General features: G+C 40.2%; 1 protein-coding gene across 1 annotated transcript; it reads right to left on the bottom strand.

The window, feature by feature from the left end:
• Positions 1-612: 612 nt before the first annotated feature.
• Positions 613-1,633, bottom strand: LOC110602431. The gene has a single exon (XM_021739958.2). The coding sequence runs from the start codon at positions 1,506-1,508 to the stop codon at positions 876-878; it is 633 nt and encodes a 210-aa protein (XP_021595650.1). The 5' UTR covers positions 1,509-1,633; the 3' UTR covers positions 613-875.
• Positions 1,634-13,694: the final 12,061 nt, after the last annotated feature.

The raw sequence follows: 13,694 nt of genomic DNA, 5'->3' as shown, positions 1-13,694 counted from the left end.
TATACCTGGAGAGTAGCATTTCAGGGAGGGTCTTTGGCGTTGGAGGGAGTCCTCTGGACACTTACTTCGGCGACAAGGTGGCCACGATAGATTCGTCTGAGAAAGAAAATAACATGGGAACATGGAGATAGTGAACAGACCAGTGAGCTAGTGGTGCTTATCTAGCGAATTAAATCAATCGCGGATTTGTGATTCAAATAAAAAGATTGAATATCAATTTGATTTTCCGTATTGATTTTTTATTTTGTTGGCAAGTAAAAAGTGATTGGTTAAGATTCAATTTGATCTTTGAAATTTTTGCCAATATCATATTACTCCAAGATTAAACAAAACCTCTCCAGTATGGAAGGTTCAAAGGCAAATGCTCTTGCGTTTGGATCAAATGGCCAAACCTCTGCTAGTCAGGCAAGGGCTGAAAGCGAAGACCATCATCTCCGCAAGAATTTTAGGCGATACATCCGCTATTAATGCAAAAAGATGCAATGGGATGCTGTTTTTGTTTTTCCTTTCTCTACAAGTAATTCTGCCTAAGGAGTCTGAATTTAAGATGAGGGTTCAGAAGGCCTTCAACAAGCAACAAACAGCAAACAAATATCAATCGCAATAAGAAGATTTCGTAAAATCACCATCGTCAAAAAACCTTAAATTGAACAGGAACTGAAGGATTCCAGTTTCTAGCAAGTTGTTCCCTACATAATTATTCTCAGAACCAATAAAAAACCCATTTTCGTGGACAAAAGATCTTCTTAGTATGCAAGGAAAACAAAATAAAGAAAGGACCTTCCCAATGATATTCGGAGAGAGAAGGGAAGGGACAAAAAAATTTTTTTTAAAAAAAAAAAAACGCCATAAGCACTCCCAAAACATCTAAAGCGTCACAGCTCCCAGGCACGCAAGTTCTTGCCAATCTCGAAGGCCACATAAGCATCGACACAAGCCTGCAAAATCTGCTCATAGGAGAGATCCTCATTACCCCAATCACTCATGCTGATATCCTTCTCCAATCTCACCCCCTCGTAACCCAAACATTCCTCCACTATCCTCTCCACTGAAGCCCTAGCAAGACTTCCCCCATAATCAGTGGATATATATCTCCTCAAATCTAGAAGCCTGTGAAGCCTGAGCTCGTGTTCCGACATCCGCAGCTTCTTCTCGTCCGAGCCATTCCAAATCCCAACGAAAGTGTTATCCCGGTCCAGGAGAAAGCGGCGAAGAATGAGCGGAACGGTAGTGGCTAGAGAGAGTCGGAAGATCAAGCAGCGAGTGCCCACGCAGAGCTGAAGAGTGTCAGGGGGAGGTTCGTTACCGTTCCATGGAGTCCACTGGACGCCGACACCGACAACGAGGCGGCCAATGTAGTCTCGGCGGAGGAAGAGAGTGGTGCGAATCCATTTCCGAACGACGGAGGAGGAGGAAGTGACGGTGACGTCGATGGGAGTGCCGAAGAAGTCAACTTTGTATGAGCTGAGGCTATAAGGGCATCCGTTGATGGTGATTTCCGGCGTCATTGTTGTTCAGTATTCGTCGGAGGCATAGTGGGGAGTGGGGAGTGGGTGTGGGTTTATATAGCGTTTTCCCGCTGAGATATGAAGGTTTTAGGGAAATTCATTAGTGACCTTATAATTCTTAGAAATCATTAAAATGCCCTCATCACTTAAAAATATAACGATTTAATCCTTTTATTATAAAAATTAACAGATTTTAATCCTTTTATTATAAAAATTAACGGATTCTGTTTGTCATAGGAAAAAGGCAATTTTAATTTTATTTAAAGTTACACTCATCCCTCCTACGTAAATCCTCCTTCTCTCCAACAAACTATCGATCCATTTTTTTTAAGTGCACAACATCGAATCTTACTACTATTCATCAAAATCCCATAAGAAAATCCATTTTCAAATGAAATTGACTGAAAGTGATCACAATCCGCCGGAAAATTTAGTTGATAATACTTTCATCTTCTCTCCAGTATGAAGAAATGTAGAAAAAGAGATGATGGGTTCGACGTTTATAACTTGGTCACTTGTTCTGTAGCATATGTTGCTCCATGTGGACTTGACCGCTATGATGCTGCACACGGAGGCAGAAGCGAGGACAACTATAAAATTGGAGTCCAAGATATATATGGTCAATGGTAAAGAGAAAAAGAAAGCAATAAATGTAACACTAATGACGGAAGAGACGATGAGAGGAGAGATGGGTAGTTTCATCGTCTATGAGAGTGCGTGAGGGCAAACGGAGGCAGAGGTGGAGGCAACTGTGGAACCGGAGCCCAAGGCATGTTTGGTCAATTGTAAAGAGAAAAAGAAAGCAATAAATGTAACACTAGCGACATGAGAGATGATGAGAGAAGGAATGGGTAGTTTCATCATCTACGAGAATGAGACCAAATAGAGGTAAAAACGGCACCAATGATGGTGGTGGGGTTTGCTTCATCCTAGAGAGAGATGAGACTTTAGGTGTCACTTTAGACTTTAAATTTTAAAGAGAAACAAGCTATAAATTCATACGTTATATTGAAATTTGTTAGAAAAGCATTTAGAAGTTATATTTAAAAAAAAAAAATGAGAAAAGGGACATTTTTGAAATTATAATAAACTTTTTCTCCTCTTATCATATTTTCTAATTTTTGAGTTGTGAAAATTTTAATAAGTGAACTAAATCGTTATATTTTTAAGTATTTTAGAATATTTTAATAATTTTTAAAAATTATAAAAACTACTTCATGAATTTATTTAAAATTTATAAATTTTAAAATAATTTTCTATTTTAAATTAAGCGTCACATCCTATTAAATGAGGGTATATACCCAAGGTGTTACTTGATCTACACGGAAGAGGGACATGGACCCATCCCTTTAAAAAAGGTTTTATTTGGTTCTAATCCGCTAGCCCCAGTTAAGATCCAAATCCAACGCTCACTCAAATTTATGTACATATGTTTCTATAAATATAAATATAATTAAATAATTTTATATGTTTATACAGTAATTTTTTATTGATTTTGTTAGCCGATTACAGATTTGTTATTGTATGTATTTGTCCAATATAAAAATGAAATATGCAAATCTAAGTTTTATAAACAAAAATAAATGGTGTCCAAATTATATCACCTCTAAGGTTTAGGTATGGCAATAACTAAGATTTTATTGTTTTAAAAATGAATTTAACAACTCATATTTTTCATATTTAAATTATAAATCCCCTTCTTTCATAAATTATTACTTTTATCATGGCTAAGAAAACGTGATTTGCTCCCACTTCATTTTTTTTCCTTCATCAATTATCTTTATCTATTTATGTTTAATACGAGATTCTGAATAATTGAACGCCACATTCATTAAAGTGCGAAAAATATTTTTAAAAAATAAAATAAAATTTATTTCCTTCAAGTCTTATATAATATATATGTTAGGGGTAATTTAAATATTAAATATATATATATATATATATATATATTTATTTCACTTCACCAATTAATGTCGTATTTGCCATCGTTAACAGCTTCGGAATTTAACAGACAACAAATGGTTTTATTTAAGTAAACGATTGAGTAAATTATAGCTAAATGCAGAGTTAACGGTAATGTCAACATAAATTATTCAGTCGTGATATGCCAGGCTCGCGTCTAATTTATAAGGTACCTTATGGGCAAATCATCTAAAAATTTCACATTTATATTTTAATTTAAATATTTAATATTTACATTTAAACCTAATGTTGACTAAATTTTAAAACTAAAATTAAATATAAATAATTCAATTGTTGATTATACAGTTAATAATAATGAATTTTATTTTATAGTAATTATTATAAATATTTTATAATAAATATATTATTTATTTTGACATAACAATATATATAAAATAATTAATGATAATATATGTGTTATAAAATCTTTATATTATTATTATAAAATAAAATCTTTTTTAAACTATATATTTAATATTTAGATTATTATTATTATTAAAATTATTTAAATATAAATTAATATTATTTTATATCTAAAAAAATAATAAAAAATTATATTTAGTATGTTATTTAAATTTTCATATTTTAATTTTTAAAAATTGATCAAAATTACTTTCAAATATAAATATTTTATTAATTCATCTAAATTTTAAATATTTAAATTAAAATACAAAATAATATAATTTAAAATTTAAATATTTAAATTAAAATAAAAAACAACATAAATACTGAATGACTATCCTTTGACTTTATAAATGATTACTATTTAATCATTCACTTTTTTTATTTATTATTAAAAAAATAAATATTTAAAATTATACATGAAATCCATTATTTTAGAAAAATAAAAATATTATATGATGATCGCTGGATTTCTTCACCCCGGTATAAAGGCCAGGCCCATGAAAACAGTCCATGATCCGAAGGCTTCAATATTCCCCTCGAGAGCCAGGTCCAGCCCGCTCAGTCACAGGGCCGGATTCCGCCTAGACTCCTCAATCAAACCGGCCCAAACCTCTCGGCCCAGTAATCAGGCCCTCACCAGGCCCAACTTCAGCCCTACCATTCAACCTAGCCCGGAAAGGGAAAAATGACCAAGATGCCCCGCTGGTAGGTCCTTCCGCATGCGTATCAGAGGAGAATCATACGTATCAGAGGAGAATTAATGGCCGTTACGCATGGAGCAGGCGCCTGACACATCCGTACATACGGAGCTAGGCGACAGAAGACAGCTAGCATTGTGGCAGAGAGACAGATATATATATCACGGTAGAAGCCACGCAGGGGGGGGCTCTTTTCTTCTTCCTTCTCCTTCCTGGACACCATTTTTATTCTTACTGTAACCCTTGCCTAAATATACTACTCTGAGCCATAAAATCTGACTTGAGCGTCGGAGGGCCTCTGCCGGGGCACACCCGGTAGGCCCCTGACCATTCTTTCTTATTTACAGGTCCTTTCACCAGGTAGAACATGGAGAGACCCATCAGGGAGCCCAACAAGAAAGGACCCAGAGGAAAACCAGATCTATCATGGACCAGGAAGAGGAAAATATTTATCAAATGGCGCCGTCTGTGGGAAACGAAGGAGATCTTTTCATCACCGGAGTTTTCACTTTCAAAACCCACTGAGATCCACAATGGCAAACCACCAAGAAAATAACCTTAACGTCATTCCAAATAATCTGAGCTCTGCCCAAGAGGGGCAGCGGTTCTTATTTTCCAATCCTACAACTCCAAACAACCAACCACCCATTCCTTTTAACCCCTCGCCGAGCTTGGCCGGGAATGTGCCCTCCACGAAAGAGATTTTACTGTCTCAAAAGTTTTCAGATCCACCCATTGAGATCCACATAAGTCTGGTGAATATTTTCTGTAAAAGAAAAAAAAAAAGAGGGTGAGGAATATATGTATTGTTGAAATTCTGAGGTCCGCTGTATATATATATAAAAAAAAAAAAAAATTCTGAGGTCCACTGTATATATATAAAAAAAATATATATATAAAAAAATATATATAAAAAAAATAAGAGAGAGAAGAAGAAGGTGAGAGAAAGAAAACAGGAGGTCGGAGCCGTGTTTAGCAATACAGAAAGGAACTCAGCAAATCCGACGACCACAGCGATAGATTGCTCGTTGAGGTCGGATCCATGTTCGAAACTAGATTCGTGGTCGAGGTTGGAGTCGCATTTCAGGACAGATGGAAAGCATCGGGGCGACAGGGAGACAATACAAAAAAGAAAGCTTACACGAAAAAGAAAGCTGGAGATTTACAGTAACCCAGCTGAAAAGAAAGACCCAGCTGGTGTAAGAATATCTTGACAGTCTCTTAATCTTCATTTTCCTACCCTCGTTGTTTATTTTAACATTTATTGAATTTTATTACTACTAACTTTTTCTTTGAGATCTGACGAGGTGAAACTTCAGATCGAAATGCTTGTCTCTGAGTGTAGATTTTAATTTTTTTTATATATAAAAGAAAAAAAAAAGAAAAAAAAAGAATGAGAAGTATATATATATTTGTTGAAGTTGTGAGGTCGGCTGTAAAGTATTAGGTTAGCAAGTTAGAGAGAAAATTAATAAATGAAAAATAGACAAGGTCGGACTAACATTTCAGGTCGGATAGGACATGAGGTCAGAGGATACACGATTCATAGCCATCCAACTCTGTTGGAAAGCAACGCCCCTCAAGTATCAGAGCAACCTGAAGATAATAGGAAATAATCAAATATCCAGGCAAGGTGGATAAGTTCGGACGCGGTACGCCGTCCAGCTCAAAGACAAGGTGAGATGAGATACCCAGGTCGGCATGGTCGGCATTAGTCCGCCTGATTGTCGAGAGAATGACTGATCAAGCACCGCTAGTAAGACCGTCAATAGTTTCGCTAGTCGGAGTAACAAAACCGAAAGGAGCTCGACATATCCAACGACCCCGACATTAGATTACTCGTTGAGTGTTCTGCAGAGAGATATTTCTGGGTTGGTTGGTCGAAATAGCAAGACAGAAGGAACTCGGCAAATCCGACGACCACAGCGTTAGATTACTTGTTGAGGTCGGATCCGTGCTCGAGCTTAGATCTGTGATCAAGGTCGGAACTCAGTGCGTCGTCCAACTTGAAGACGAGGTCGGTGAGGTTACGAGGTCGGCAATTTTTCAACCTCTTATTAACAGACCTGCTCTAGTACCAGGACGCTTGATCGAGGCATCGAGGAATTTGTATAGTTAAGACCGTAGGTCGGAAAATCAAAAGCTCAACAGGTCGGTCAGGGTATCAGGTCGGCAAGCCTTCAACCAGAACGACAAGCATTCAAAATTGAATTGTACAAGCCGACGATGCTACCCGATTGGCAGATCTCAAGAGAAAGCTAAACAGGTTGGGTCCTCAGCAACCATTTTGCTAAAGCCCTATATATATATATATATATATATATATATATATATATATATATATATATATAAAAGGAAAAGAGAAAAAGAGAGAGACAGAGAGAAGAAGAAGAGAAATGGAAGAAAACTAAAATCAATTAGCCACTAGCCAAGCCAGGTGACGTGGGTTCGTAACCCAAGGGGGTGGGTCCAAGAGGGAGGCCCGCTCAAGCGATTTCTGCAAAGTAAGCGGCGTCAACGCCCGGTCAGCCTGTACCTCCTCCACAAATTCATGCACACAATTGATTTAGTGGTGCGGCGAGCGGATCGGCGTAATTTCTGGCACGACCTAGAGTTTGAATCAAGGTATTCAAGCGCTCGTACAGTGGAGGATGCCGCGTGAGGCTGGCTTCACAGAGTAGAGGCTAACTGGGTCTACACAATCAGATGGGAAACTTTGGACCACCAGATCTTAAGAAGGGCCTCCATGATGAATTGGGGTCTTTTGACTAATTAAAAAACCATTAATCAGATACCATGTGAGCAGATCGGCGTGAACCCGCACACCATGGATTAGCGTGAACTGGCACTCACTCGATTTTCGAGAATCTGCACTGCTGGCTATATTTTGGACAATCATGCCAATTAATATTGAAATAAGGTACACAACTTGCCACGTGACATTAACACAATTACTGTTTGAAAAATTTACAAAGCCCTTAATTACTTATCTTAAATACTCGTGACATATATATGCTCCAGTTACCCGAATCGCACTTTGCTGTGTATATTTATTATTTTGCTTCAGAATTTCAAGAATGCCTTTAGTTATTGGCAGTCATTTTTAAGTAAATATTATCGAATACAAATGACTTCATAGATCATTAAAAGACATGTTTCGCATGTAAATAGTAAGACTAAATTTAATCAAAATATGCCTCTATAAGTTCAGATATCTTGATAACTGCCTATGTTCTATAGATTGAAAAATCCTGGAGAAAATTTACACATGCAAAAGTATTGTTCGCTGCATCTCTAAAATTGCATGAGTTAATACCTGCATGCATCTGAAAAATGAAACCAAGTGACATGTGCGACATATTATTAATTGATGAATATCATTGAATTAACAACGAGCATCCGCGTTATATACGCTCTGTGCAAGCTTTTATTTTGCAGAAAAATTCTAAATCTCACCCGAAGACCCTAAGACATAGAGACCTCAGAGGTAGAAGACCGGGATTCCCAAGATCTCCCGGATACAAGACCGGGATCCCCAAGATCTCCCGGATACAAGACCGGGATCCCCAAGATCTCCCGGATTCAAGACCGGGATCCCCAAGATCTCCCGGATTCAAGACCGGGATCCCCAAGATCTCCCGGATTCAAGACCGGGATCCCCAAGATCTCCCGGATTCAAGACCGGGATCCCCAAGATCTCCCGGATACAAGACCGGGATCCCCAAGATCTCCCGGATACAAGACCGGGATCCCCAAGATCTCCCGGATTCAAGACCGGGATCCCCAAGATCTCCCGGATTCAAGACCGGGATCCCCAAGATCTCCCGGATTCAAGACCGGGATCCCCAAGATCTCCCGGATACGAGACCGGGATCCCCAAGATCTCCCGGATACGAGACCGGGATCCCCAAGTTCTCCCGGATTCAAGACCGGGATCCCCAAGATCTCCCGGATTCAAGACCGGGATCCCCAAGATCTCCCGGATTCAAGACCGGGATCCCCAAGATCTCCCGGATACAAGACCGGGATCCCCAAGATCTCCCGGATACAAGACCGGGATCCCCAAGATCTCCCGGATTCAAGACCGGGATCCCCAAGATCTCCCGGATTCAAGACCGGGATCCCCAAGATCTCCCGGATTCAAGACCGGGATCCCCAAGATCTCCCGGATTCAAGACCGGGATCCCCAAGATCTCCCGGATTCAAGACCGGGATCCCCAAGATCTCCCGGATACGAGACCGGGATCCCCAAGTTCTCCCGGATTCAAGACCGGGACCCCCAAGATCTCCCGGATACAAGAAAAGATGACCTCAATGAGGTCCTAGCAAAAGAAGACCTCAATAAGGTCTTAACAAAAGAAGACCTCAATGAGGTCTTGACAAAGGAAGACCTCAATAAGGTCTTGACAAAGGAAGACCTCAATAAGGTCTTGACAAAAGAAGACCTCAATGAGGTCTTGACAAAGGAAGACCTCAATAAGGTCTTGACAAAGGAAGACCTCAATAAGGTCTTGACAAAAGAAGACCTCAATGAGGTCTTGACAAAGGAAGACCTCAATAAGGTCTTGACAATAGAAGACCTCACCGAGGTCCTAGCAAAAGAAGACCTCACTGAGGTCCTAGCAAAGGAAGACCTCAATAAGGTCTTAACAAAAGAAGACCTCAATGAGGTCTTGACAAAGGAAGACCTCAATAAGGTCTTGACAAAAGAAGACCTCACCGAGGTCCTACCAAAAGAAGACCTCACCGAGGTCCTACCAAAAGAAGACCTCACCGAGGTCCTAGCAAAAGAAGACCTCACTGAGGTCCTAGCAAAGGAAGACCTCAATAAGGTCTTGACAAAAGAAGACCTCACTGAGGTCCTAGCAAAGGAAGACCTCAATAAGGTCTTAACAAAAGAAGACCTCAATGAGGTCTTGACAAAGGAAGACCTCAATAAGGTCTTGACAAAAGAAGACCTCACCGAGGTCCTACCAAAAGAAGACCTCACCGAGGTCCTAGCAAAAGAAGACCTCACTGAGGTCCTAGCAAAGGAAGACCTCAATAAAGGTCTTAACAAAAGAAGACCTCAATAAGGTCTTAACAAAAGAAGACCTCAATGAGGTCTTGACAAAGGAAGACCTCAATAAGGTCTTGACAAAAGAAGACCTCACTGAGGTCCTAGCAAAGGAAGACCTCAATAAGGTCTTAACAAAAGAAGACCTCAATGAGGTCTTGACAAAGGAAGACCTCAATAAGGTCTTGACAAAAGAAGACCTCAATGAGGTCTTGACAAAGGAAGACCTCAATAAGGTCTTGACAAAGGAAGACCTCAATAAGGTCTTGACAAAAGAAGACCTCACCGAGGTCCTACCAAAAAAAGACCTCACTGAGGTCCTAGCAAAGGAAGACCTCAATAAGGTCTTAACAAAAGAAGACCTCAAAGAGGTCTTAACAAAGGAAGACCTCAATAAGGTCTTGACAAAAGAAGACCTCACCGAGGTCCTACCAAAAGAAGACCTCAAAAAGGCAGAAGACCTCAAATGAGGCAGAAGACCTCAATGAGGCAGAAGACCTCAATGAGGCAGAAGACCTCAAAGAGGCAGAAGACCTCAATGAGGCAGAAGACCTCACTGAGGCAGAAGACCTCACTGAGGCAGAAGACCTCAGAAAAGTAGAAGACCTCTCGGAGAGGTAGAAGACCTCATTAAGGTAGAAGACCTCACTAAGGTAGAAGGCCGGCGAAGATCTCAAAGATCTCCCGGAGCAAAAAATGGCCGGAATCCTCAAGATCATCCGGTGCTACAAGCAAAAACAACTCATAAGAACACAGTTCTGATCTCACATAAAAGATTGGGGCACGGAACCATAAAAAGCTAAACTCCGACCTCCCAAAGGACCTCGAGTCATCAGGTAGAGAGACTTTGATCTCACACAACAGCCAAAAGTACCAAAGCACCATGCCAATCTCAAGAAAACGAGCGCAGTACTGGTAAAACCAATAGGCAGACCGAATTAAGGCAAGGCGATTCTTAAGCAAACTGCATACCAAAATACAAAGCCAAAACAGAGAATCAGGGGCAATCATAAGAGGCACCGACCTCGGGAATTGACCGCTCACACTAAACCAACTCAGCTGGCCTAGAGAAAGGTCCAGGCAACAAAAAGCCCGCAAAACGCTCGAGACAAGACAACCCATAAATACTCAAGGGCAAAAAACATACACGAGAGTCCGACGCTCAGACAAAAATAATAAAAAGGCAAGAAAGGGATACCTTCGACAAGAACAGTTCTCGGACCACACGGTCATGAATAGAGTTTAAAGATTTATCCCCTCACCAGTCATGGAATAACTGCTGAGGAGATAAAGGGGCAATTGATGATCGCTGGATTTCTTCACCCCGGTATAAAGGCCAGGCCCATGAAAACAGTCCATGATCCGAAGGCTTCAATATTCCCCTCGAGAGCCAGGTCCAGCCCGCTCAGTCACAGGGCCGGATTCCGCCTAGACTCCTCAATCAAACCGGCCCAAACCTCTCGGCCCAGTAATCAGGCCCTCACCAGGCCCAACTTCAGCCCTACCATTCAACCTAGCCCGGAAAGGGAAAAATGACCAAGATGCCCCGCTGGTAGGTCCTTCCGCATGCGTATCAGAGGAGAATCATACGTATCAGAGGAGAATTAATGGCCGTTACGCATGGAGCAGGCGCCTGACACATCCGTACATACGGAGCTAGGCGACAGAAGACAGCTAGCATTGTGGCAGAGAGACAGATATATATATCACGGTAGAAGCCACGCAGGGGGGGGCTCTTTTCTTCTTCCTTCTCCTTCCTGGACACCATTTTTATTCTTACTGTAACCCTTGCCTAAATATACTACTCTGAGCCATAAAATCTGACTTGAGCGTCGGAGGGCCTCTGCCGGGGCACACCCGGTAGGCCCCTGACCATTCTTTCTTATTTACAGGTCCTTTCACCAGGTAGAACATGGAGAGACCCATCAGGGAGCCCAACAAGAAAGGACCCAGAGGAAAACCAGATCTATCATGGACCAGGAAGAGGAAAATATTTATCATTATATAAAGATGTTTTTTATTAATTTGTCTGACAGAATTAATATATGGTAGTTTTTGGGAAGAAGGTGTATATGGTTCCTCTTATATATTGATTTTTGGCAGGAGGACTTTTTGCTGCGAGTAAGTTTGTCTTATGTCCTGCTTTTTCTTGTGTTTTGAGTTGAAACGGTTACTCTCTCTCGCCAGCTTCATCATCCGTAGATTCTCATTTATTGACTTTGACGATAACGATAAGATTCGATTGTAGAAACTCCATTTTCTATTTCTATAATAGAAATAAAATTTAAGTAGTGTGGGACACTGAGATGATAAAATAATAAAATTTAAATTGTGTTGGATATTAAGATTTATTTTATAATTTTTTAGTAGATTTTTTTGAGATTTAATTTTCAGAATTAAAACAATAAAGATTTATTTTAATTTATAATTCAATAAAAAATATAAAGAAGAGAGAAAAAAATAAAAAATTGATATTGCATTTCTTTGCAAGGATGAAAACTATTTATAGTAAAAAAAATGGTCGTTGTAAGGGATTATAAAAATTTTGAGGTAATATAATAAAATCATAATGTTCAGATTTAAATATCAAACCTGCAATAGCAAAAAAATCTCATAAATAAAATCTTCAACGATCATAAAATCTTTTGAAATCTAAACTAATTTTACAACAATTCTCCACATATTTCAAAATATTTTTCATTGCTGGATTTAAAAATTTAGAGTATATGTTTCGAATCTGGTGTCTTTTGGACTATGAACCACACTTAGATTACTGTTTGAAAAATTTACAAAGCCCTTAATTACTTATCTTAAATACTCGTGACATATATATGCTCCAGTTACCCGAATCGCACTTTGCTGTGTATATTTATTATTTTGCTTCAGAATTTCAAGAATGCCTTTAGTTATTGGCAGTCATTTTTAAGTAAATATTATCGAATACAAATGACTTCATAGATCATTAAAAGACATGTTTCGCATGTAAATAGTAAGACTAAATTTAATCAAAATATGCCTCTATAAGTTCAGATATCTTGATAACTGCCTATGTTCTATAGATTGAAAAATCCTGGAGAAAATTTACACATGCAAAAGTATTGTTCGCTGCATCTCTAAAATTGCATGAGTTAATACCTGCATGCATCTGAAAAATGAAACCAAGTGACATGTGCGACATATTATTAATTGATGAATATCATTGAATTAACAACGAGCATCCGCGTTATATACGCTCTGTGCAAGCTTTTATTTTGCAGAAAAATTCTAAATCTCACCCGAAGACCCTGAGACATAGAGACCTCAGAGGTAGAAGACCGGGATTCCCAAGATCTCCCGGATACAAGACCGGGATCCCCAAGATCTCCCGGATACAAGACCGGGATCCCCAAGATCTCCCGGATTCAAGACCGGGATCCCCAAGATCTCCCGGATTCAAGACCGGGATCCCCAAGATCTCCCGGATTCAAGACCGGGATCCCCAAGATCTCCCGGATACAAGACCGGGATCCCCAAGATCTCCCGGATACAAGACCGGGATCCCCAAGATCTCCCGGATTCAAGACCGGGATCCCCAAGATCTCCCGGATTCAAGACCGGGATCCCCAAGATCTCCCGGATTCAAGACCGGGATCCCCAAGATCTCCCGGATACGAGACCGGGATCCCCAAGATCTCCCGGATACGAGACCGGAATCCCCAAGTTCTCCCGGATTCAAGATCGGGATCCCCAAGATCTCCCGGATTCAAGACCGGGATCCCCAAGATCTCCCGGATTCAAGACCGGGATCCCCAAGATCTCCCGGATTCAAGACCGGGATCCCCAAGATCTCCCGGATACAAGACCGGGATCCCCAAGATCTCCCGGATACAAGACCGGGATCCCCAAGATCTCCCGGATTCAAGACCGGGATCCCCAAGATCTCCCGGATTCAAGACCGGGATCCCCAAGATCTCCCGGATTCAAGACCGGGATCCCCAAGATCTCCCGGATTCAAGACCGGGATCCCCAAGATCTCCCGGATTCAAGACCGGGATCCCCAAGATCTCCCGGATACGAGACCGGGAT

This window comes from Manihot esculenta, chromosome 15 (assembly GCF_001659605.2).
Source record: "Manihot esculenta cultivar AM560-2 chromosome 15, M.esculenta_v8, whole genome shotgun sequence".
NCBI classification, from domain to species: domain Eukaryota; kingdom Viridiplantae; phylum Streptophyta; class Magnoliopsida; order Malpighiales; family Euphorbiaceae; genus Manihot; species Manihot esculenta.
The sequence above is the reverse complement of the archived record's forward strand: the minus strand, read 5'-3'. Positions and strand labels throughout refer to the sequence as shown.

Excerpts from the sequence above, each read along its gene's own strand:
- LOC110602431 (XM_021739958.2), bottom strand. The coding sequence starts at position 1,508 with ATGACGCCGGAAATCACCATCAACGGATGCCCTTATAGCCTCAGCTCA.